This window comes from Sorex fumeus, unplaced genomic scaffold (assembly GCF_029834395.1).
Source record: "Sorex fumeus unplaced genomic scaffold, SorFum_2.1 ptg000033l, whole genome shotgun sequence".
Lineage (NCBI taxonomy): Eukaryota > Metazoa > Chordata > Mammalia > Eulipotyphla > Soricidae > Sorex > Sorex fumeus.
In genome coordinates this window covers 32,906,278-32,933,660 of record NW_026606090.1, presented here as the reverse complement: position 1 = coordinate 32,933,660, position 27,383 = coordinate 32,906,278, and the positions used below count along the sequence as shown (strand labels likewise).

Below are 27,383 nucleotides of genomic sequence, written 5' to 3'. Positions count from 1 at the left end.
AAAAAAGTGTTCATTTTAAAAATGTATATATATGTGTGTATATATGTATATATATTTGTATATATACAATGAACTGAGAGGGGAAAAGAAAAATGAGAACAGAATAATTTAAAATTACACTTTAAAAAATCTTAATATATATATATAAAGAGAGAGAGAGAGAGAGAAAGAGAGAGAGAGAAGCATCTGCATAGAGGGAGGTTGGGTGGAGGTGGGTGAGGGTGATTGGATGATGGGAGGGAAACTGGGAACATGAGTTCTGGGAAATATGCCCTGGTAGAGGGATGGGTGTTAGAACACTGTATGGTGGAAACCTTATCATAAACAGCTCCGCAGGGGTTTATCTCACAGTGATTCAATTAAAATATATAGGACAGAGGAGAGGACTTTGAAGCAGGGAGAAAATCAGTACTTTATGGTGGAAGAATGTTCATATTTTGATGGTGAGTATAGTATGGTGTTATATATTTTGAAGAGGTTTGAATGTACCCATAAAATATACACATGTATGTATATATACATAAGCATTACCTAAATAAGAAAGGAATAAATCTATACAATGATAATACTATGGCATTTACATAATAATAGATTATTAGATGAACAGAATCAAGAGTCTAGAAATAAATTCATAACAAAGAATATATGAGCACATGTACAGAGCAAGAATTATTTTTTAACTTATGGTATGGAATAAACTGAACAACTATGTGTAAAAAAATGAATTTTAACTGCTAACACCTACACAAAACATAACCAAAATGAATTAAAGATTTATATGTAAGACACGGAAACTGTCCTCCTGTCGTTCATCAATATGCTCGAGCGGGCCCAGTAACGTCTCCATTGTGAGACTTGTTACTGTGTTTGGCATATCGAACACGTCACGGGGAGCTTGCCAGGCATTGCGGTGCAGGCGAGATAATCTAGGTAGCTTGCCAGGCTCTCTCAGAGGGGCGGAGGAATCGAACCTGGCTCAGCCTGGCTGGCTGTGCGCATGGCAAACACCCTACCACTGTGCTATCGCTCCAGCCCTAAAATATATTCAAGGAAAGCACAGTAAGTGTTTCTGATATAAGCCTTAGAGCTCTCCTTGTGGAATTTTCTCTAAGAACCAGGCTGGTATAGGGGGTAGGGCACTGACCTATATGTGCTGAGCTGGGTTTGGTTCTGGAACCACAGAACCCTGCCAGGAGTGATCCCTAAACTTAGACTTAAGAGTAAGCCCTAAGTACCGCTGTGTGAAGCTCAAAATGCTGCCTCCATCCACCCCCCCCCCCAGAAAAAAAACACTTAAGAAAAAGGGGAACAAAAACAAAAATAAACAATTTAGTTTATGTCAAACTGAAGCTTGCACAGAAAACTATTGAATAGGAGAATGTATTTGCAAATATATGTCCAACATCCAATAAAGGATTAATAGCATAAACACACAGACACGGATACACAAACACAACTTGTATTACTCAATAACAATCAAGAAGAAAGACCATCTTTAAAAATGAATCTCAGCGGGGGCTGGAGTGATAGTACAGTGGGTAGGGCATTTGCCTTGCACGCGGCCAGCCGGGGTTCGATCCCCAGCATCCCATATGGTTCCCTGAGCACTACCAGAAGTAATTCCTGCGTGCAGAGCCAGGAGTTACCCCTGTACATCGCCAGCTGTGACCCAAAAAGGAAAAAAAATAAAACATTAAATTAAATTTAAAAAAAGCTGGATCCCAGAGTCAGGGAGATATCATAGGTCAAGGTGCATGTTTTGCACATGCAATCCTGGTCTCACTGCCAGGTGTGGCGCTGGTAGCACACAGTATCTCTGCATCGCCAGGTTCAGCAATAGAAGTGCTTGGCCAAATACTACCCAAGCATTTCCTGAGCACTGCATGGGAGGCCAAAAATATAAGAAACAAAAGTAGATGTAAATAAATAGCAATTATAAATAGACTTCACACAGAAGAAGAAACTTAGATACCCAACAGACACATGTAACTATATACTCATCAGAAACTTACCATGGCTCTGTTACTGCCATGATTTCTACATCAATTCTTTGAAATTATCTAGCCCCAAATCTCCACCCATTCTCTTGATGAAATATTTATAAAAGCCTTCAACTTTCTCTTATCACGGCTACTCTATCGTAGTCACTCCACTCAATTTATTTCTAGCAGCTATCACTTTCAAATGTTCTAGTTTATTTATATTTTTGAATCTCTAAGAAGACTTTGTTTAGAAACTCCATTGCCGATGCTGGCACAGATGCCATATAGATTATTTATGCTTATGAGCCAAACACTGCCAAAGATTTATAAGCAGTTGCCTCGGCATTGATACAAGCCTTGTCAGTGTTTCATTCACATTTCCACTAGATGCACTTTTTAACTCAGAATGATGATGGTGACGTCACTCCCATGTTTAAATTTATTTAAGGCATTTTACAATCTTTCAAGCCAAGCAAGTCATTAATTGACGGTCTTATTAATTGAGCATTTCCTTTTTTATCTGTGTGTTCAGGAACAGGAACAAGAGATGAGCCAACAAACTCACACACTTAAGTTCTACACATAAAACACGCGGAGTAAATTATAGCGGTGTGGAGTCAAGGGGAAGCAGAGAGTAGAAGTACTTGACTCGAACTGGGAAAGTCTTCTCAGAGGAGAGAAAGATAATAAATGAGGAGGGTTCTAGGGGCCATATCTTGACAAGGGAAAACCCATACCCCACACTTACAGAGCTTTGTACTTCCAGACGTCATGCTTAACGATCTTCGGTGTTTCCGTTCTGATGTTCAGCCTATATTTTATGTTTTGTGCCCCATAATTTCACAACTTGGAATCCCTGCTCTAAAGAGGACCAGTTAGAGTTCCCTAAGTGTCACCTGCCTATGACGTGATAATCTGCTTCTGTAATTCTGCCCAGGTAACCTTCTCTGTCTCACTGGTCGAGGAAACAAGCTTTTATTTTTTGGTTTTGGATCACACTGGCAACGTTCAGGGCTAACTCAGAAATCAGTCCTGGGGGTGCTCAGAGCACTATAGGGATCCCAAGGATCAAACCCGGGTCAGCCACATGCAAGACAAAGACTCTGCTGGCTGTACTATCCCTCTGGCCTCTTCTCTTAACTCCCCATGTTCTGAAAGCAACTTGACTTCTTACCTCAGTTTTCCAGAGAACAGTTCTTTTAGCTGCTGGTTGTTTTTGTGTGGCGGACACACCTGGCAGTGCTCAGGGTTTACTCCTTGCTCTGTGCTCAGGGACATGATCTGGATTGCTGGCTCGAAGTGTGGTGCATGTGGAGTATGAGGAAGCGGTGATGAAACTAGCAGTGCATGATGACCATATGTAGAGACAGGGATTGAGTCTGGCCAGGGCGTCCACTTACTAAGAAAGCACCACACTCACTGTACTGCCTTTCTGATCCCCAGAGAATAGTTATTCCTTAGACATTAGCATGCCAAATTAAGTGACAGGGATTTGGAGATAGAAATGACTTGCTCTTCATATAAAGAGAGTTAACAACCACTGAGATATGGAATACTCTTTAAAGACAATTTTTGATTCTGCAAACTATATTTACCTATTTTATAAATGAAGAATAGCTTTTCAGTTATTCTGGGAAGAAAAGGAAGAAAAGGCAAATGTTAATTTGAAATTTAGTTTAATATAGACAGTTTAGTCTGATCTATAATGAACAGCAATAGAGATGAAATCACAGGCAGAAAATATTTGACTATTATTTGTAAACATATGGTTTATTATAAATATAATTTAGTTATTAGCTATTTTTCCTCTTTGTATTACTGTCAATAATATAATTTCATATTTATTCCAAACATGGCATGCCACATATGCTGCAAATAATTAAAACCCATATTTATATATTATGTGTATATCAAAAGCTTAACTAATAGACAAATTTTCTGATAAGAATTATAATTTGATGTCAATTCAGGTGAAGTTAATGATATGGAAAGTAACAATTACGGTGTTATACTATTATTGTAAAAGAATGTAATTGTTGGCATAAAAATAAATTTGCAAACACAATAATCATTATTGAAATGTATATTGATGTTTTTTAATCAATCTAGTTGTCTTCCAGCACTATAGTAAGAAACAAGTCTTTATCGAGTAAAAAGATAAAATTCAACAGTATTCAAATGACAAAAATCTGAAGACATCACTTTTGATTTTTAAAACTAATCATCTAACTGAATATATAGAAACATATTGCAAATGGTTTAACTAGTAATTTGAAGATAGAGATATAAATGACTAATAGTTTAGATTCTTAAATTAGCATTTTACCTTTGGAAAATCTATGGGGATTTATAAAATTGATCAGATAAATCCATACTAACAATTGTTTTTATGATACAAATAATTATTATAATATGCATTTAATGTAACAATCCAGATGGTAGCTTATGATAATACATTTTGACAACAATGTAACTTTAATTCTATATTAATATGATAAAAGATAACACTTTTTGAATATTCTCTTAATAAAAACTCTAATATCGTATCAGTATATTACATGCCAGTAATAATGTACTACTATACCTGATTTATCATATTTGGTGAAACAGTATCATTAATTTCATTTTAACATATCTCCTTATTGATGAAATTGGGATACTTTGTTGACTGACTGCAAAGACTTCCTTTAAAGAAAATGATTGTTAATGATTTGAGACTGAATGAATCACAAGTCCTTCAGGTGTCTGGGTTAGTGAAGGATCTCTTGTTTGACTTGATATTCTGGACATTCTATATAAAATAAAAGTAAGAGTTAGCAAGATGTCATTTCAAAGAATTTAAAAAGATGTTTGTATGTGCTTATATCTGGGAATGGATTTTGTGCACAGGAGGAGAAAATAATTAAGTTCTTGAATGTTAAATCTCAATAGTAAGATACAGAATATTTTATAATCTTTATTAGAAGTATGATGAATTTTACTTCAATTTCCAAGTATATTTTTAAGCGTCTTTTCTTTCCTCAGATATTTAAATTTGTGAAAATTGATTTCTATATAAATTTCTCTAAAGATTATGGGTATTTAAATTTTGTATACTAAGAAACAAATATAAAAAATTATGTCTTTAATAAAAACTATATTTATTCTACATAGGTCAGGCCTGATCACAAGGTAAATGCCAACCAGTTTTCTTTCATTAAGGAGGCATATTTTTCCCCAGAAAAAGGGTAAAATATGTTTTGTTGTTGTTGTTGCTCTTATGCCTTTTTTCTTATTTAATTTTAATTACTTTAAAAATTTAAGTAATCTTGGGACTAAATTTTCCAATTACAGGTAATAATTTTAAACTGTATAAAAAGTAAATTATAAATTGATAATGAACTTAATAGCATAAATGAAATGATTTGAAACAAATATTACAGTAAATTCAGTATTTTGTCTTTAACAATCCCATTGCCACCCAAAATTTGAATATGCTTGTCTCTGAAGGTAAGAAGATGTGATTATAGTTACAGGAAACATTGGCTAACCAACATCTTATTTACCTGTGGTTCAACAATTATCTATAAAACTCCACAGATCTATGTGGCAGATGTGGACTTTATATATTATGTACGTGACTAAGAAATAAAGACTGAGAATCATTAAAATAAGATATTTTAGGCTAGGGAAAAGCATGTGTTTCTCTGAACAGTGCTTTCAATTATAAGTCAAATTCAGAAAAAATTAATACATCGAATTGTTCTTCCCTTATAATTTGCCTCTATTTGACCATCAAATCATATCTGGAACCTAAGGAAAGTCTTCTTATACAAAGATAACTTTTAAGGCTATTAAGAAGGGCAGTTGATGTGGGGTCTGATATTGATAAGCATCAAATAAAATGGTAAACACGGTTAGATCCAAAAGTGGACACAGCTCATCCAGCTACATATCCAGCTGGGTTGTTTGCTACATCGAGTAACAATGTTCAATGCCACCATGTTGGAAAATGGAGAATTATAAAATCAATTCCCGGCCAGCCCATCCCTATATGTTATTTGTTCACTTTCCTCTTGGCTATAGTGAGTGCTCTGGGTACTCCAATTTTCTCTATGAGATGTCATTTAGGACAGTGGCTGTCTGAATGGTCAGTCAGAGGTGGTGGGTGAGCCTGTGCTCATGTCTTAGGTGGAAAGGCTCTTGGTCTAGGGCTGCTAGCCGGCTGCAAGCTCTACCATGTGACCTGCCCCTTGGCTCTTGGTCCAGGGTTGCTAGGCTACAGCAACCCTACCATGTGACCCGCCCCTTGGTCTTGCCATGCTAAGACCCTTTTCACTGCAGTGTTTTATCTTCCTGGTTGTCCAGGCTTGTGACTATGACTAGAGGAATGTGTAGATTGATGCTCATCTCTTTACTAAATCTGTGTGTCATGACATGAGAAATACACAATGTCCTTGATCCACTTTAAGCCACTGTCACTGTCACTGTCCTCCCATTTTTCATTGATTTGCTCGAGCGGGCCCAGTAGCATCTCTATTGTGACAATTGTTACTGTGTTTGGCATATCGAATATGTCACAGGTAGCTTGCCAGGCTTTGCTGTGCGGGCGAGATACTCTGGGTAGCTTGGCAGGCTTCCGAGAGGGGTGGAGAAATCTAATTTGGCCATGTTGGCTGCTTGCAAGGCAAACACCCTACCCGCTGTGCTATCACTCCAGCCCACACTCTAAGCCAAATAATATTTTTGTTTATGTGTGTAAAATATTTATTTTCACTGTGCTTATGGTGTTAATGCTATTTATTCATGTGCGCAAATAATGTATATTTGTTTATATGACTATACTTGAATATTATATAAAATTACACTGTGTTTATAACCATTTATGATACTCGACTTAAAACACATACATGCACTGTAGCACTGTCCTCCCATTGTTCATCGATTTGTTCGAGCAGGAACCAGTAATGTCTCCATTGTGAGAATTGTTACTGTTTTTGGCATATCAAATATGTCACAAGTAGCTTGCCGTGTGGGCGGAATACTCTTGGTAGCTTGCCAGGCTCTTCGAGGGGGGCGGAGAACATACATGCACATGTATGATAAAATGTGAATGAACATTATTAAAATTAAAAAGGGTAATATTTAAAAAACTGAGGTACATATGATTTTATCTCTACTTTAATGATTAAAAAGTGAAAAAATTTAAAGCCAATATATATAGAAGTATATCTCATCTTAAATCTTATATTTAGCATAGAAAATTAGTGCTCTCAGTAGTAATAGAAGTCAAGGAAAAAGGGGTTCAAAAATGGGATTATCAATGGGTAATAGATTTTCTCAGTCCCTACTTTAATAACCCTTTTAATAGTTGTTAAAAGATGAATAAATTGCTTAGAATATAAGAAATAATTTTTGGTAGCCATAAAATGAAGTACACAACTTATTATGTAGGCTGAGCAACCCTGTAAATGATGTGAATGAAGAAAACAGGTAATTCAACTTAGATTTTTCATAAAAATCAGAAAAAAAGACAAAGTGAAAGAAATTAAGTAAAGCGAGGAAAAGTTCATAGTTTAGGGAGAGAATGTACTTGTATGATGTCACATAAAATTTCCTTGTGATCACATTTCCCTTTGCTATGAAGGCTGACTTAAGTTTCCATGGATCTGACCATACGAAAGTGGATTCTGTACATTCTGTGGTGGGAATTATGCCTGGTCCTGGCTGGCCCCCTCCGGCCTTTCCCACCTGAGCTGGAGTGTTACCTCAGTTTCAGCATACCCAGGAGAAGGATTCCACAGGTAACTGTCACGCATGTGATGGCATAAATGATAACTAAAAAAAAAAGATACTTTTTAATCTACCATGATTTTAGAGGGAATAAATAAAAATATCACAAAGGACTAATTTTTAACTAACCTGTGAAGAGGGAATAAAATCCATACATTGATATTTTCTTTGCATGTCTTCTGTTAGGCATTTTGACATTAGAAGGGGCCGGATAATCTGAAACAAAATGTTGAAGGTAATATTAAGGTGTTGAAAAGTGACAGCAGCGAAGAGAAGACCGGCTGGCGGGCTCCACAACTCCCGGAGAATTCTCCTGGCCCCAGACAGAGCCAATATCACCAGGAGGTCCCAGATGGGGTAGGTGCTGTCTCCCCGCCTTCTCCATATGGAATCACGGCGACCAGGAGCTTCTTCAAGCATGGCTCCATCTGAGGGTACCAGGACTATTATCCAAACTGCACGGCCACTTACGCGCCTGCCTGACGTTTCCTAATATGCAAAGTGATCAATGGAAAGTAAATGATCTAGCGTTTGTCCCTGAAATATAGGCTTGAATGTTGGTGGGAAAATCTGAGCAAAATGTAATGCCCAACCGAAATGCATCTGGACTGTGCATTCAACTACCGTGCTATGCCACCCTGGGAGGGGAAGGGTGTCTGTCCCTCCACCTGTCCCCTGTGCAGCGGTGGCATGGTGGCCTGCATCTTTTAGAGCCTAATGAACTGCCAGGTATGAGACTGCATCGACGAGGCACATGGGGCCTCTTGGAATGGGGGGTGGAATCAGCCCTGCTCCCCACCATGACAATGCCCTGGGTTGCCAAGCTCAAACACCTCCTCCGGGTTCTGAATGCCCGTGATCCCAGAGGCACACAAACCAATCTCAGAACCCAGGGGCTTTTGGCAGTAATCCCTCTAGGCTTATTACTAAAATATCGGAAATCCAAATACGCATGGCCGCTATTGCGGCCACACGACATCATATACTCTTCATAATCAGCAATAGAAAACAAAATATCTAATGATGTCTTTTTGGCAGGTCTGAATGTTGGGGAAAATTCCAAATAATAATGTTGGGTCTTTTGTCATAATATTGAATGTGATCGATGTAGAGAGAGAGAGAGAGTAAAGTGGAAATCTGCCACACTGGCAGGGAGTGAGTGGGAGAGGGGGTATACTGGGGTTCTTGGTGGTGGAAAATGTGCACCGGTGAAGGGATGGGTGTTTGATCATTGTATAATCGACCAAGACTTAAACTGAAAGGCTTTGTGACTGTTCTCGCAGTGATTCAAGAGATAAAATTTTAAAAATGCATTATAGCGCATGGTTTTTTAATTTCCTATGAATTATATCAAAAGACCTCAATTTATTTGTCGAACATTATCTTAAATCCAGTCTAGGCAGAAAGTGGGCTCACTTTTCTTGTATTTACGAGCTGATATTTTCCCACTTAAATCAGATGATTTTTTATACCTAATTTTTCAAATTATAATTAGAAAAATACATTTTAAAATATAATTATCGGCAGTACATTATAGACAGAATAGGAAGAAAGAAAACAAACTTTGGGGTGCTACTCATCAAGGTTTTGGAAAAAATCCGTGTTTACAAGAGTGTTTTCTTTTGTTTTCTTTGAGAGATTTTCATTTCCTAAAGACATTTTATGGATTTTTGCAGCAGACACCCCTGAAGCAATCAGTCTGTCCTGGCACACAGGCACAGTTTAATAACTGATTGTGCTGATTTTCTTATGGTGAGTTCTTTAAAGCTCTCCGGTCTCTATTTTTGTTAACAATGTTTGTGTCGCTTAAGGTCTATTTTTGATCACTGGCTCTGGTCTCCCCGCCACACTCTCCTAAACACATCTCCGTCGCACCTCACAACTTTGAAGATTCCTAACATTAATTGATAGCTCTATTTTAGATAGCTCAAACTGAGAACTTTGAAGTGAAAACACATCTAGTTTTAACAAAATTCAACAAAATATAAACAGCAAAGATACAAATAGCACAAGTGACAAGTTCTAAAGTGATAAATGATGAGTTAAGTGGTCTTTATTTACATACATATACATATATATGTATTAAATTTTCATTTGAGAGAAACTTGACTGCTATCTCTTCCATATGTTTCATGATGAACTTTGAGACTTGGAAGATAAAGTCTTTTTAAACAAGGACATAACTTTTAGAATTATTATAGTTTAGGTAGTTACAATTTTGTTAGAACATTATAGTGTTAATATAAAAAAATGACTACACTTCAACACCACCACACTCAATATGATTCCTATGTCTCTCCTAGTCTCTCCTAGTCCTAAGTCTCACCTAGTCCGATATTCCCCTTACCACCACACTGTTTCATAATTGGTTCTATACTGCAGAGCTGACAGTTTGTCATTGTTCCACATTGGGCAGATATTTTTGCAGAGATGAGTGTCTTGAGAGAGAGAGAGAGAGAGACATTGCACCCAAAGACAAATAGTGATTACAGGTACTCAGGAAGAAGGGAGGTAGGAGAAGAGTTCCAAAGACTCTGTTCCTTCCTCTCTCCTTCCCACTATACTGCTGTTCAAAAGGTAAATCCTTGGAGGCCGAAACGTGAGTCCTAGGTGAGGAATAGGAGACCATAGGATACAGACTGTTTTCAACCAGGAACCACTCCCCAGGTGAGGCCAGGACAATAAGTCCCACGTAAGAGGTAGAGAAGTGACTGAAGACTTGGGGGCTGGAGAGAAAGTGCGGATTAGGTATTTGCTTGCTTTGCCTCTAGTAGGTGCCGCATTGGGTCTCAAGCACCCTCGGAACATCGGAACACCCAGGAATTGCTTCTCGCCTACCAGAAAGCAGCGGAGAATTTTCTCATTATAAACCCAATTTTCATGGATTCTGAATTCTATTATAGCTACGACATTTTTAGCTCAAGATTTTTAACTCTCCAACTCATATGGGGGGTTATTAACCATTAATAAAATCTAATGTTCTAATGAACTTAGAAACAAATCAGCCTCATCTGAACGTAAAGGTGTCAGGATAGACCTTAGATTATTTCACCCCTTTTTGTGGCTAAAAATAATTTGTTATCCGTTATAAATTTAGAATGAAAAAAAGTAGTAATTTCAGTTAAAGCCTACTATATAATTGTAGACTTTTTTAAAAAAAAGAATTATTTTTATTCAAATCGAACATACATTTTTTTGAAAAATGTTATGCATTTTATATTAAAATAAATTCAGATTATGTAGGATAAATAAAAATACTTTTGTTTCTTTAGTATTTTGTGGCATTTTAGGCAGGTATGTGACTTAAATATAAATGAATAATATCAATAATTTGATTTTTTGAAATGTACTGCAGCTTTCCTTTATGCTATGTGTAAGTACTTTAACTAGATAAAAAATACTTTCTTTGCATTAGGGAAAACTAATTTTACAAATGAAGTTCACTTTTACATGTAACCACCCTAAGTAATTGTTAAACATTCATGTAGCAAACTTTAGAAAGAATCCTCTCATTCGCTAAATTTCACTCACATGGAACTCATTAACAAAGTTATAATAGATCAATGACAGAAATGCTCACTAATGATCCCAGTGAAAATTTTTATGCGTCTAGCAATCACTCCACAATTTTAAATATTACACCCTAGGAGGATACCAAATATCAGTCAGAGAGATTAATGTTACAGAGGGTTTCTTGGCTACCGAGGCCCATTGGAGATTCTCTTCGCCTTTTATAAACAGTGAGGTTTACAGTGTTTTATAACCATGAAATTAAAGTCAGTAGAGTTAATAACCACCCTCAGTCCCACACCATCTGCTATATTTATAGATAAACACTATAAGTGACTTGTTTATCTTAACTTGCACCCTTGAGGAATTAAATAGTATTTTGAATGATATTGTAGAATCCCTGTTCATTGGATGGGAAATCAAGATTAATTTCAGATGAACATTAAGAACAAATCTAAATAGTATTCTTCCCAAATGAGCTATGGATATATGATCATTTTCTATATTTTTCTTTTCAAGGCCTTATACAGATGTGGCTGAGAACTGATGGAGACTAAGTCTCTACTTAATTAATAGAAAATGGAAAATTGCTTTGTAAATATCTAGATCATATAACAAATATTGGTTAGAATGCCTGTAATAATGCTAGAAACCTTAAAATGGAAATTTAGACATATCACAAATTTAAATTTTTTGACAGACTTCTTATAATATATTTTGTGACTATTTAAAATATGCTTCACAACTAAAATTACTGTATTTTCTCCATATTCAAATGAAAGAAGAGTAATGCCAGTGGACAGCTTAGTGAAAATAAAAGTTCCAGGATAACCTTATTTTTTGAATATTCAAGATTTGGTGCTGTTTATCAGTCTTAATACATTAAAGGTTTAATTTGGGCGTTCTACTTTGAAAATCACCCACATCTCAAATTTGATTATATAACCATTTTCTATTACTTTATGAATTTTCCTATGATATTTTAGCTTATACACAATGCTGTTATATGTCAGACATTTTCAAAGAAATGAAATAGATCATTTCATGTTTGATATTAAACAGAAATACACACACACACACACACACACACACACACTATGGGGACCACACCCGGAATCTCCCAGGGCACAAGAATCCTCCTGGCATTATGTGATTGGGACACGGACATGGGTCATAGGCCATGCTGGAAATCCAACCAGGCTCAGTCATGTGTAAGGTTAGCATCTTAGCCCTGGGCTAACTCTCCATACACTAACAGGATACGTAAATGAATGTTGAAAGTTTAAAGGTAGTTCTAGACTTCTATTTTAGTGTATTTTGTTTTTCACAGATGTAGAATTAGGCACGCTGATCATCAACATAAAAACGGAGGCTCAGCAGGGTGATACCATTTCACCGAAACTCTTCAGTGCCACCCTTGAGAATATCATGCGATGACTGGAATGGGAAGAAATGGGAGTGAAGATAGGCGGTTGGCAACTACACCACCTCTGCTTCGCTGATGACATCATTCTTATAACACCAAACATTAGTCAAGCAGCACAAATGCTGGCCGACTTCGACTGTGAGTGTGGAAAGGTCGGATGGCAGCTGAATCTCACAAAGACAAAGTCCATGAGAAATGGACTCGTTCCTGACATTCCATTAGCTCTCAATGGAATGAGCATATCCAAATGCAGCAGTTGTGTGTACCTAGGTCAAGAACTCAACATGATTTGGCACCAGAACTGCACAGGAGGAAGAGAGCAGTGTGGAACGTCTTCAAGAGCGTCAGAGAAGTGGTTAAGAAGATGAAGAACCTCCGCCTCTAGGCACATCTTTTCGACTCCACCTTCTTCCTGCACTAACATACGCCTCAGAGATCTGGGCCCTACGAAAATAGGATAAGAATGCTGTTTGGGTCTCCTAAAGAAGGAAAAAAAAATTCCTCCTAAAGAGGAACTGAAAAAGCTATGCTTGGAATATCACGTTTCACCCAAGTGAGAGAAGGAATCCAGAGTTTCAACCTCTGTTGACGATCGAGGATCAAGGTGCTGTCTCATTTGCCAAGGTGTCAAAAATCAGATAGGCTGGACACCTAATGCTATTTGGAGACAACCGCTGAACTAGAGCCGTTACTGACTAGATTCAAAGGGACGTCAGAAAAATGCCTGGCTGCCCACATACTAGATGTTCGGACTTCTTGTCAAGACCCCAAATGAACGGTTTGATGCTCTTCATATTCTGGGAGCGAGCAGACACCAGTGGGCTACACTAGCATGTGACAGGAATGAGTGGAGATGTTGCTGGCACCCGCTCGAGCAAATCAGTGTGCAAGGGGAAAACGAGTGATACAAGTGATACAAGTAGAATTAGGACTAGCTATAAAATTTCCATGGCATTTCCCAGGTAAAAAGCAGAGAGTTAAGCACAATAAATAGAAGCAAAACTGTTTAAATTTAGATGTGACAATTTTTTTGTTTGCTATATTCTGCATACATCAATGTGACCTGAGTCTTAAATATAAAGTATAATCACTATTTAAAAATTTACTATATTTGGAATGAAGACAAAGATTAAAAATACGTACAGAAAGTTGAACAGTAAGTTTCCCTTGGGTATTTTGTATTAGTATTGTGGATGCAAGTAACAAGACTAATATAAGATAAGAATAGTAATAATTTGTATTATATTTGATCAATTTAATGAGTTTTTTATTTACTTATTTTTTATTATTTATTTATTTATTTTTTAAACTTTTTTTTTAGCGTTTTGGGTCACACCCGGCGATGCTCAGGGGTTACTCCTGGCTCTGCACTCAGGAATTACTCCTGGCAGTGCTCGGGGAACCATATGGGATGCTGGGAATTGAACCCGGGTCCGCCGCATGCAAGGCAAATGCCCTACCCACTGTGCTATTGCTCCAGCACCCAATTTAATGATTTTGTACATTTATATATTAAGGTTTTGAATGAACAGAATTCTTTATGTAAAGCATATGTGGTAATAACTATTGTCTAAATAACTTTTTAATGTCCACATTTGAAGTGGATTCATTAATGTCTTCCCATTTGTAAATATGTGAGGCATGCAATTCAATCAGTTTAATCAGCGGCTGGAAAAATAGCAATACTCCTACATTATCTTTAAAAAGATAATGATGGGTCTCATTCTCCTAAAGAGCCGTGAATATAATCTCAGGGCTAGGATGAAAGAGACGTTACTGGGGCCTGCTCGAGGCAATCGACGATTAACAGGATGATGAAATGAAAAAATGAAAAATCTTTAAAAAATTTTAAAAAATACATGAGGCATGGCTCTAGGCTATCTTACAATAGTTTTTTCTATACACTAAGGAAAACTCCAGGGAAAAGAAGGTTAACAAAACAAAGCTAAGGAAAATAGTTTTTGGAGACCACATAGTAAATTAGAAGGATGAGATGATTTAGAAAAGTTTATGTTCTTGGGTTTAATAAAAGCAGTGTAAAAGAAAAAGAAAATTGAGATAAATAATGATGTATACCTTCCTTGCATATAAATTTGCAAATCTTCAAGAGAAACATTAATACAAGTCTGGTATATAATGATAACTTTTCTTAGAATCTTTTGAATAAAATTACATATCTATATAATTTATAATATAATGTGGCTATCACAAGATCATACCAATGCAATAAAGGAATGGCCAAAAGGCATATATTATCAACATTCAATTTGAAATAGTACACGTGTCAGTATGTAGTGATATACACTGTGAAGAGTGAGTGATTATATGTTTTGTTCTTTCTTTGAGATTAGAAAAGAGTTTTCATTTAAACTCACATATTACAGATATTTATTACTGTTTGTTAAAACGTTAGTTCACTGTGATGCATAATGTTAACCAAGTAAAAGAATTTGCTAAGAATCTGTTTATCTTATGATTCTCACACTTAGGTTTGGTAAAACGTTGTTTGTCAAAGAGTAGTCATTAGCCATCAGACTAGGATATATGTAAAAGTAAGAAATTTTTAAAATTTCCCTGGTATTCAGTTTTTCCATTTATAAAATGCAATTAAGAATATCTATGCGTCCTTCATGCCCTACCGAGGTCATGAGTTGCCCCCCACGAGCGACTCTCCGGCACAGCCATGGCTCCAGAGGCAAAAGGACTTAATCCCGAGCCCAGCAGCTTGCGGCAGAAAAGTGAATGGACCATGCATTAAACTACGGCTCCATGCCTCCCCAGGAGGGAAAGGATGTTGCTCCCTTCCGCTTTTTTCCCACCTGGCATCAAGGTGGCCACCGCCTCACAGCTTATTGAAAAGCCAGGTTTGAGCCAGCGGTGACGGGGCAACTACAGTCTCATGGGAAGGGGAGCGGTACCAGCTCGCCCTTCACGCCCTACCGAGGTCACGAGTTGCCCCCTACGAGCGGCTCTCTGGCACAGCCATAACACCAGACGCACAGAAACCAATCTCATAATTATCTGGCTCTTTGCAGAAATTCAAAATCGCAAGGCTGCTATTGCAGCTACGCAAGATTATATGATTCTCATACCCAGCATAGAAAACAAAGTATTTCACAATGCCTTTTCAGAAATTCTGATTGTTGGGGGGGGGGGGAATTCTAAACAATAATGGTGCATCTTTTGTTGAAATGATGAATGTAATTAATGTAGAGAAGAGTTAGGTGGAAATCACTGCCTCACAGGCATTGGGAGGGATGGGAGGGGGGTATATTGGGGTTCTTGGTGGTGAAGGATGAGTACTGGTGAAGGGAGAGGTGTTTGATCACTGCATGACTGAGACTTAAACCTGAAAGCTTGATAACTTTTCCCACAGTGATTCAATAAATAAATATAAAGCTACCCACGATGTATTCGATATTTCAAACACAGTAACAACAAAGTCTCCAATGGAGACGTTACTGGGCCCACTAGAGCAAATCGATGATCAACGGGAGGGCCTTTACCTTTACCCAATTTAATCAGCTAATCAGTGGCTGAATAAGTAGCAGTACTCCTACATACTCCTACATAAAAAAAGAATATCTATGCTCCCAAATAAAGGGTATTTGAAGGATCCTCCCAGGATGGGAGATGCACGTTGAAAGTAGACTATGGACCGAACAATACTGCCACTCAATGCCTCTTTTGCAGACCACAACACCCAAAAGGAGAGAGAGAACAAAAGGGAATGCCCTGCCACAGAGGCAGGGTGGGATGGGGGCTGGGTGGTGGGAGGGATACTGGGATCCATGGTGGTGGGCAATGGGCACTGGTGGATGGATGGGTACTTGATCATTGTATAATCGAAACCCAAGCACAAAAATTTGTAAGTCTACCACTGTACCTCATGGTGTCTCACTAATAAAATTAAAAAAAAAAAAGAATATCTATGCTTGCAAAATTTTTAATATGAAATCAGTATTAAAAAGAATACAATAATAAAACTTTTAAAACATTCCATGAGAATGAAGTGATTAATGGGAGGAACAGAAAGGAAATGAAGATAGAGAGAAGAAATTTCTTTAATAGTAGTTCTTTCCTTCTTTCTTTTCCATCTGCTTTCTTCCCCACACACCAACCTGTTTTGCTGGGAAAGATCTTCTCAGTCCAGTTTATTCATGTATAACACTATCATTCTGTTAGAAATGTCAGAAACTTGGATTAGTAAGTGACATAAAAAAAGTTCAGTTGGTTAGAAAAGATAGGGTTTTCTAAACTGCTTCACAAAACATGGTTCTGTAGATGTTTTTACACAGATGTTCTGTAGATGTACTAGGCACGTAGATGGTTCCGTAATCAAATATCATTGGAAAAATTCACATTGGACAATATAAAGTCTATACATTTTTCTGCAGTGTTTTCAAGATCTTTACTAGAGGAAAGATTTTCTCTGTGGGATATAGGATATAACTGGAAAAACACACACACACACACACAAATCCAAATTTAGGAAACATAAGTCAATGTGTTTGATAGATAAACATTTATAAATTTCGATAGGCATAAAGTATTCATGGAGGATTTCTAGTTTAACTTAGTCAACAGAAACGGAATACTAAAATGCTTTACTAACAATATTTTGTATCTGTGCATATAGGCACAAATCTATAATTACTTCCTTGTTAAACATACATCTATTCAGGCAGCTGATACAACAATTTCCCTGGTGTTCTATTCCTGGGAGTCAAGCAAATTTTTACCCCATAGTATAAGAGATTCTTGACCTCCTAAATTCTACCCCTACTGCCCCTCAGAGAGCCCAGTGTGGTCAACATTAATTTCCCCATTTCTGACAGAAACCGGGGCAGAGAGGAACGTGCATTCATTTAAATAATGCTTTATCTCCTCACTTAACCCTCATGTTAATTTTAAATTTATTTCAGATCAAAAAGTATGAGATGCAAAATTATCATCTTAGCAGAGATTTTAATAAGCTAGTCAATTAGGGTCATATTATATTTATTTAAAAATAATTTCAGTTTACATTATGAAATAAGTTGTTAGGTCATTTTAACTATCTATTGGTTTCCTGGTTATTTTGCTGCTTTAGATAAACCCACAAAGTCATAATGAGAATTATAAATAAAAATGGGCTACAAGTAAACGTAGACAATAGGGTGGAGTGAACAATACAGCATGGTGGAAGGAGGCCGAATTTTGCCTTCAAGCCAGATTAAGTCACTATTCAAAAGCTTGCTTGACGTGTGCCCTAAAGTACTTTCTAATAACTACTCTGTGTCCCAGTTTTCGATTCTGTTAAATCATGTTTATAATGCAGTCTTACTCAGAGGAATAATTGAGACAGGAATATAAAGTAATATAGAAATTTAGACAATCTGTAGAAGTCATAATTTTCCATTCTGACTTAATTGTGAGAGTAAATCTGGCCTTATTATTATATGGTTTGATCTAATAAATCAAGAAAGAATTGATGATAATGGACTAGACATTCAAATTTACAAACATTTTCTAGACACTTTCAAAGCAGTGTTGGGATGGAGAACCACAGATAGTTGGAACACATAGCTTGGAAGGGGAAAGGAAGAGATGTCACATTTCACATGACATTATGTTAGATTTGGAGGATAGAAATTAAATCAACAAAGAGGGTGAAATTGGAAATTATGTTCAAAAGATAAAGGATTTTGAAAAAAAAATTATGGCGAAAAACCAGATGATAGGGATAGTAATTGTTAACTTGGTTTCGCAAACTGAAGTTTGTGTGTTTGTTTTTAATCAGTAAGAGATGTTACCATTAAAGAGCTACTTTTCACTACCAGGCATCATTTAAAAAAATAAGAAGAAAGAGAAAAACAGTTAAAAATAACAATATACCCATTGTAAAGGGTAGAGAGGTAGGACGGAAGTCGGGACCAAAGACTGACTGAACTAAAGCAACCATGTAGAAGAGCTACTCTTAGAGTGGCAGACATGTGTTTAGTGTACACTGTTGGTGAAATAATACCATATGTACTTAAAAATAATACCGTTGCAAAATTTAGGCTGTGTGTCACAGTAGGAAGAATGAGCAAATAGAGATGCAGAAGCTTAAACACGACTGCCCTAAAAATGGAAAACAGGAGCAACAGCACTTCCAACACAGAACACAGGGCAATGCGGAGTATCAGCAAGATAAGGTGCCCTTCAGATAAAAGTCTTATCACTAGATTTTCATGCCCTTTGTCAGTATAAACTTTTATTTCCTTGTCTCTCAAATAGAAAAGAAAAATATTCAGGAGCTCGTGGCTCTGATTTCCTTCTGCCAAGCCCTGATAAGCCCTATCGAACATTTACAGTGAGTCCCACCAATCCAGTAGTTACTACTGGAGGGAAACACCCCCAGAGTTCTGGATAACAGCATATTGGGATTTCGGAGCTCAGGCGCCAGCCTCAGTGGCAGCCAAACAAAGACATTTCACCCTTTGCTGGAAACCCACAGCAAAGATGGTGATAATAGAGTAGGTACCAGTCATAGAAGAAGGCTTTCAAATCATCACCAAACAGCCATCCAGCCACTCCAGGAAGGGGCTTTCTTCTATTCTGCTTGTCCTAAGATCCACTGATAATCCACAGGTTTATTGTTATCTATCACACCTATTCCATTACAGTTGCCTTTGAAAGATAAATGAATGAGAATAATACAATCTAAAAATTTTTTTCAGAGACTATAAAACCCAGCTCCCGGAAGCGTGCGGCCGCATTCGCAGTCGCACGACATCTTATCATCTCATTCCTACTTTGGACAAACTGGCAGGCTACCGAATGTAACCTGCCCACACGGCAGAGTTTGGCAAACTCCCCATGGCATACCCAATATGCCGAATACCAGTAACAATGAAGGGTCTCATTCTCCTAACTCTGTCAGAGCCTTGAATATGGCACTTTTTAAAAAATCTCAGGGCTAGGACGAAGGAGACGTTACTGGGGCCTGCTCGAGGCAATCGACGAATAACAGGATGGTTGTGATTGTGAATACAATCATGCACACCTATTACCATAGTCACTAGCTTTCAGTGTGGTGTTGGAGAAGTCTCACAGCTCAGAGACTCAGAGAATATTTCCTGTGATTGTTTTCAAAGCAGTTTTCAAACCCTTGAAAAGAGAGTCTGAGGTAGTCTCATAGCAATCAAGAATGAACTATCGCCATCATCAATCGTCTCCATGGCTTGCTCACCTATCCCATTTCAGGGATTTTGTCAAAATACCAAACACGCTTTGTTGAAGAAGTCCCATCTCCCTTTAAGTGGTATCCCCGCATTGTATGTGCCAGGGCAATAACTATTAAGTACCTACATATGGTGCTTTATGGTAATATAGCTGATGCAATTATACTGTTGTCACAAGAATGCTGGGCTCTGCATGCCAAGGAGCACACATGCTCATAATAAATGATTTTTATGACTTCACATACACAACCATGATGCACAGAAAGTATAAAGGAAAGATTGCTTATTAAAAATGCAGCATTGGCACTAACTCCATCCCCAATTATAGGCAACAAGGGGATTGCATGAAGCCAATGAAAGCATAAGGGTAGAAAATGGGAAAGATAATTTCACAAAGCACGTTCTGAAGCCTATATTGTTCAAACGACACCGATATTATTTTGTTGCTTTCTTTCCCTCCGTGATCCTAAAGGCTCCCCCCTCTACTGAGGCCAAAACGTAAATTGTCCCTCTCATCAATGGCAACTCTTTAATCTTTCCTTTTTGGCTTTGAACAAACAACAAAGGTAGTCATGGATGATTCATACCATCTTTCATGCTCCCAGACAGACTTTGCCCCCTCCCTAAACTACACCTAAACCCTTATGGACAAAGTTGGAAGAAAGCACAGCTCAGAAGGCAGCTGTTCTGCTGTTGTGCTCTTCAGAATTTCCAGATTAGGGTCACGTGAAGCATTTTCTGAAAAAATAGGAAGCCAAGCCAAATTCACTGTTTCAGGTTTTCAGATACAATTTAAACCAGCTGGATTTTACTGGGAACTTTTACTTGCAAGTAAACCTAGCGATGAAACTAAAACCAGCATTTATCTCTTGGAACGAACTTCATCTCTGGGGATTAACCCCCATATCTGTTCCCTTGAGGGACTCTTGAATTTTGAAAAGTCTGAGAAGAAACCTGCCAGATTACTCCTTAGAGAATCAGATGGAAATTTCATCCAAGGAAGGTGGAAAGCACAACCACATAAAATGCTTCTATTAGTCAAATCTTCAGACACTGAAGGAAGTTAGGCCCTCTCTGTAATCTGATTTTAAATAACCCATATTAAAATAGCTAATGATAGCCTATACACATGTACTAATAAAAATAAAAGCCAACACACACATATTCACTTAATCTCACATGAACATTTCCAAGTATGACAAACAGTGACTTATTTGCTGGATTTGAAAAGGGAAAAAAAGTTCTACATCATACTCTGAGTATGCTTTAAATGAAAATTATATTCCGCCCACGAATGGCCCCTCCATTCGGTTTTTAGCAAGGAATTATATTCCTTGCTAAAGACTGAATTTTTATAGATTAAAAGGGCATAGGAGTACGAACAAAGAGTTTCTTACTATGATTATTTACAATATTTACCATTATTCGTAAAGAAAGTTGGAGTTTGGAAAACAAAGCAAAAAAAGGCAATCAAAAAAACATTCTTTGACTCCAAACTTATAAAATTTAGGTAAATAAAAATTTATTATCTATTATCTTCAGAACAAAGAAAGAACTGATATAGGTCCTCTTAAAATGTTAGTATAATCATTGGAAATAAGTACTTGACAGACTAAAGATCAATTTAGCCTTAAAAAATATAAAATATAAAACTCTTCCCAGTAGCACGATACACAAGGAAGTGTACCAGTTTGCTGGAAACGTACTAGCTTCAAACATATCTTCAACCATCTAATTAAATATTAGGACATATACTATAAAAATGATCTCTTTTTCCTCAGCCCCAGGAAGAATTAACTGATTTCATCCACATACAAAGTGTATGGAGGGATGAACTCAGGACCATGCTCTCGCTCTTTCCATTGTAACACAGTTTCCTATCAACGTTTTCCAGGATTCTTCTTACACAAACAAATGTTTTCCGGAAAGCTAACATTCAGAATCACTTGTTATCAATTTCAAACCTTTATATGAGAGGAATAACTTTTTGATGGTGAACATCACTGTTTCCCTGGTGCTCCAGCAGTCTTGCTTAATTCTCCCTCTATTGTCTCTTTGTCCCATTGGACAAGTAGTAAATTTCAGGCACTCAGTTCCTCTTCTACTATGATTTGGTCAGTAAGTCTTAAATAAACAAAAGACAAGTAATTTGTGTTCAAAGACAGACAACGACTTAAATCGGAAAGGCATTGTGCTAATACTTATTCAAACTTAAAAAAAAGTTTATCATATTGAGTCCTTTATCTACTTTGAGCAAATGTGATGGCTTCTATCTGTATTGCAAATCATAATACCCATAAGTAGAGAGAGAGAGTAAGAGGGAAATTGTCTGCCAAAGAGGCAGGAGGAGGAGTGGGATGGGGTGCGGAGGGATACTGGGGACATTGGTGGTGGAAAATGTGCACTGGTGGAGAGATGGGTATTAAATCATTGTATGATTGAAACTCAAACATGCAAGGTTTGAAACTGTAACTCATGGTGATTCAATAAAAAATAAAAAGTATATTACATTTTGCATAGCTTCAGTTTTGTCCGCATGATCATTTCACAGTGTTGATCGATGAAAGTGGTCTGCTCCTTAAAGTTTGCTAAATGGTAGGATCATTTTCAAAAGTTGGTCCCACACCGGATACTACTATATTACTACTATATTAATGCAATGTTTAAAAGATCTGTCTCTGGCCGTTAGTCATTTACTGTGCGATTTTGTTGTCCAGCAATAGAGCACAATGATTGAGAGTCACTATCGTCAATAAAAAATAAAAAATAAATTGTTGTCAATTTATTTTTAGAATTGTTGTCAAATCAGCTAGAGGCATAGACCCACCCATCTCTGGGATTCCCTCTTTATTTTAAAGATGCTGTCCAGGATAGGGAGAGACATAATAAGTCTGATTAGAATATTCTTGTGTTCTAAACTGAAAACTGATTCTGACCTGCTTTCTGCATTTCTAAGAATAGGAAAATCTACAGAGAAATCACGTGGTCTGAAAATTTTCTATGTGTAGAGTCTGATATAAATTTTTTTTTTAATTTTTGGGTCACACCCGGCGATGCTCAGGGGTTACTCCTGGCTCATGCACTCAGGAATCACTCCTGGCGGTGCTCAGGGGACCATATGGGATGCTGGGAATCGAACCTGGGTCGGCCATGTTGGCTGCGTGCAAGGCAAACACCCTACCCACTGTACTATCACTCCAGCCCCTCTGATCTAGATTTTAACTTCCAGAACAAAGTGTCTATTAAAATTCATGTTGAAATTACGAAATTATGACTACTCAAGCCCCTTGCAGACTTTTTACTCAACTAACTAACTGACTAACTTTATTTTGCCCATTTCTCCCTTTTTACACTTTGGTTGCTCTTCACCTCCTAGTCTAGTCTAATTTTTGTTCAGAGCAGAGAGCACATTTTGCACTACGTTGTGAAATTGTGTTAGATGCTAAAAGAGTAATGATACTTCACTTGATCACTTGACATCCGGTTACTCATCAATTTGCTTGAGCGGGCACCAGTAACATCTCCATTCATCCCTGTCGTGTGCTAGTGTAGCCCAATGGCATCTACTAGCTCCAGGAACATGAAGAGCCTCAAACTGTTTGTTCAAGGTCTTGACAAGAAGTCTGACCATCTTGTAGGTGGGTGACCATGCGACTTTTGACATTCCGTGGAATACAGTCATAACCTCTCTAATCCAGTCGTCATCTCCAAATCACATTATGTGTCCAGCCCATCTGATTTTTGACACCTTGGAAAACAAGACATCGTCCCTGATTCTCGATCATAGATGGAGGTCAGAAATCGGATTCCTTATCTCACTTGAGTGAAGTGTGATACTCCAAGTATAGCTCTTTCGATTCCTCTTTGGGAGACCTGAATAAGGTTCTCATCCTGTTTTCGTAGCCCCAGGTCTCTCAGCTGTATGATAATGCAGGAAGAATAGTGGAGTCAAAAAGATGTGCCCAGAGCCGGAGGTTCTTCGTCCTCTTAGCAATTTCTTTGACGCTTTTGAAGGTGCCCCATTAGCTCTCTGCCTCCTGTGTAACTCAGGTGCCAGATCATTCATCATGTTGAGTTTTCGACCTAGGTACACGTAACTGCTGCATTCAGAGATGTTCATTACGTTGAGAGCAAATGGAATGTCAAGATTGAGTCCGTTTCTCATGAACATTGTCTTTGTGAAATTCAGCAGCAATCAGGCTTTGCACACTCACAGTGGAAGTTGGCCAGCATTTGTGTTGCTTGGCGAATGTTTGGCCTTATAGAATGATGTCATCAACAAAGTGGAGGTGGTGTAGTTGCCAACCATCTATCTTCACTCCCATTCCTTCCCATTCCAGTCATCACATGATGTTCTCAAGGGTGGCACTGAACAGTTTCGGTGAAATGGTATCACCCTGCTGCACCCCTCTCTTGACATCAACGATCACTTCTTTGTAGAATGGTGAGATCCTGGTAGTGAATCCATTATACAGCTCACAGAGGATCCTGATGTATTGAGTTTGAATGCCCTGTTTGGATAGAACTTCGATGATTGCATCAGTCTCAACAGAATCAAAAGCCTTCTTTAAATCAATGGACTTTAGGCAGAGAGCCATTTTGAACTCCCGAGAAACCTCAGTGAGCTTGGTTATCGTGTGGATATGGTAGATTGTGCTGAATCTTTTTTGAAACCCACATGCTCGCATGGTTGTCCTTCATATAGTGTACTGCCAATCCTATTCAGGATGACTCGAGTTAACAGCTTGTAGCTGATGGAAAACAGGCGGATCGGGTAATACTTGCCAATGTCGTGGATGTCTCCCTTCTTGTTCAGTAGAACAGTCCTGCTGGTTTTCCACTGGGATGGAAACTTGCATTCAGACAGGTAGGTGTGTGAAGAGCTGAGCCAGTGTATTGATGAATACTGATGGCAGATTCTTCAGGTGTTCGGGTCTGACATTGTCTGGGCCGGGTGCTGTTCGCTTCTTTAGTGACGAAATGACATGTCGGATTTTGGAAGGGAGAACATTGGGAACAACATATCTATTCTGTGTAATTTGGTATCTTGGCAGGTGGACGTGGCTATCGAAGAGATCCAAGTAGAAGTCATGGATAATCTTTTCCATTGCCCTTCTGGAAGAGGTGATAGATCCATCAGGACATTGGAGGGCAGTCATCTCGGTCTTGGAGTTGGCAAAGGACAGGCGGTGTTGTGAATGCTTTTTCTGACTTCTGCCACATCAGCCAGTACTGCTGCTCTTGTCTCTTTGAAGTCTTTCTTTATTGTTTTTCTGCACTGCTTTGTGAGCTCAGATGTTCGCTTGTAGTTACCTGAGGCTTGCGCCCAGCCACCTTGGTGAATGAGCTCAAGAGTTTTTAAAGACAGGCATCTTTTTGTGGCTTTCTTTCCCTCAGTGTTCCTTGAACAATCATGGTGGTGCTGAACTAGTTGATCATATTCTTTGTCAATGTCATCAATGATGGCATCTTCCCATGTTTCCGCAATTGTGCCAAAGAGCTTCCAGTTGGTGGTCATTCTGGGAGTTCTCTTCTTAAACTTTGCAGCCCTTTACTCCAGCTCCATGAAGTAGAATTTTGCATGAAGAAAACGGTGGTCGGATCCCATTTTGAATTTTGGGACAACAGCAACATTGGTCAGGCAAAACTGTAGATTGAATATTATGTGGCCAATTTCATTGTGGAACTGTCCACCGGGAGACTTTCATGTTCAACGTTTAGATTCGGCCTTCTGGAACTGTGAGTTACCATGAATGGTCTTGGTCGACATGATGAACTTAGACTGTCTCTCACCCTGTTCATTCCATTCTAGGCTATGGTTCCCAATGTGGAGTTCTTCAGTCGATCTTCTGGATCCTACCTTGGCATTAAAATCACCAAAAATGATCTTATAGAAGATGTGGTCTTCATTATAGAACTTCTCCATCTCCACATAGAACTTCTCAATTTCTTCTTCATCATAACTGGATGTTGGTGCATAGACAACGAAGATAGAAATTGCTGGCAGTGACCCACATCTATTCAAGTGTAATTGTCCAATTTGGGTGTTATGTATTCTAATGAATCAATGCTCATGGCCAAGTTTGTGTTGACAAAACATCAAAACCATGACGCTTCTTTTGTCGCATATTCCGAGGAACAGTTCTTCTCCAGTGTGAAAATGGTGTGATGTGAGCTATGGTTTCTCATCTCGGTCAGACCAATGATGTTGTACTTTATCTTCTGTGCTTACACCATCAGGTCAAGCGATGGATGCCTCCAATGTCAATGTACCTGCTTTTAAAGTACAGACAATCATTTTAGTCCTTCATTTTTGCAGCTTAGTTCGGCCCTGAAATTTTATCAGCCTCTCCTTCCTCATCCTTAACCCTGCCGTATTTGGGGCTCTTTCAGGGTCAGGGGAATGAGGCCCATTTTATTAACTGTTTTTGGCATATTGAATATGCCATGGATAGCCTGCCAGCCTCTGCCGTATGTGCGGAATACTCTCGGTAGCTTTCCAGGCTCTCTGAAAGAGATAGAGGCTTTTAGGGCAGCCTCTAATTGCCCTTGCAGGTGCTCCCATGGTTCAAACCATATTTGAACCCCATCAAATATGGTGCAGTAATAATTAAAAATGGTAATAAGTGTCTTATGATGTGTCTGGAAAGCGGCCTTGAGCATGGCAATGGCTGGGTAGTGGAGGTAGTGGAGGTTAACAGATGAGGTATTTTTCTGGCTCTGACAGAGTGGGTCTTTTGGGCGTGATCTCTGGGTCGCTAGAGATTGGTGGAAGCAGGCAGATGATCTTTGTTTCCAGGTCCCATTGAGTCTGGAGTCCAAGGTCACAAAGTTCTGCTTCACCTAGTTCTGTAAGGCTTCACTCATGTATGAGGTTCGATCTGAGCAGCCCGGAAAGTGGCCTGGAGTGTGGCAGAAGCTGGGTAGTGAAGTGATGATATTATGTTGTTTCCTGACATTTATTCACTGGAGCAGAAGTTATCAATGTGAACAGAGAAAATATGAGGCCAATGAAATTCACCCAGTGGACCAGTAGGGCGTTCGCCTTACAAGCGGCCAACATGGCCGACCCGAGTTCAATTCCTCTGCCCCTCTCAGAGAGCCCGGCAAGCTACTGAGAGTATTTGATATCCCAGACACAGTAACAACAAAGTCTCCAATGGAGACGTTACTGGGCCCGCTCGAGCAAATCGACGATCAACGGGAGGGCCTTTACCTTTTAACTTTTATATTTGTAATATCCAAGTGTGTGGAGAGTGGTCCCAGCATGGCCTTGGCTGGGCCCCGGAGGTCTTCAGCTGTTGGGCCCTGGTGGAGACAGTCAGGCACAGGGTAGAAGACTCTGCCTTGTTCTCTCCCGGGAGCTGAGTGTGATAATCTCTGGATCCTGGCCATTGTTGGAGTTACACGGCAGTTGGTGGGTGTAACTGTCTAGTTACTGGCAGGTCCAGTCCCAAACCGTGCAGGCTTGGAGATCTCAGCCCC

At 38.5% G+C, this 27,383-nt stretch overlaps 1 protein-coding gene across 1 annotated transcript in view; it reads right to left on the bottom strand.

Moving 5' to 3' along the window:
- Positions 1–4,685: 4,685 nt before the first annotated feature.
- GFRAL (GDNF family receptor alpha like) overlaps positions 4,686–27,383 on the bottom strand; it is an 85,736-nt gene continuing 63,038 nt past the window's right edge. Inside the window, 3 exon segments of the mRNA XM_056116676.1 lie at positions 4,686–4,773; positions 7,730–7,799; positions 7,869–7,970. Coding sequence (XP_055972651.1) covers positions 4,686–4,773; positions 7,730–7,799; positions 7,869–7,970 — 260 coding nt within the window.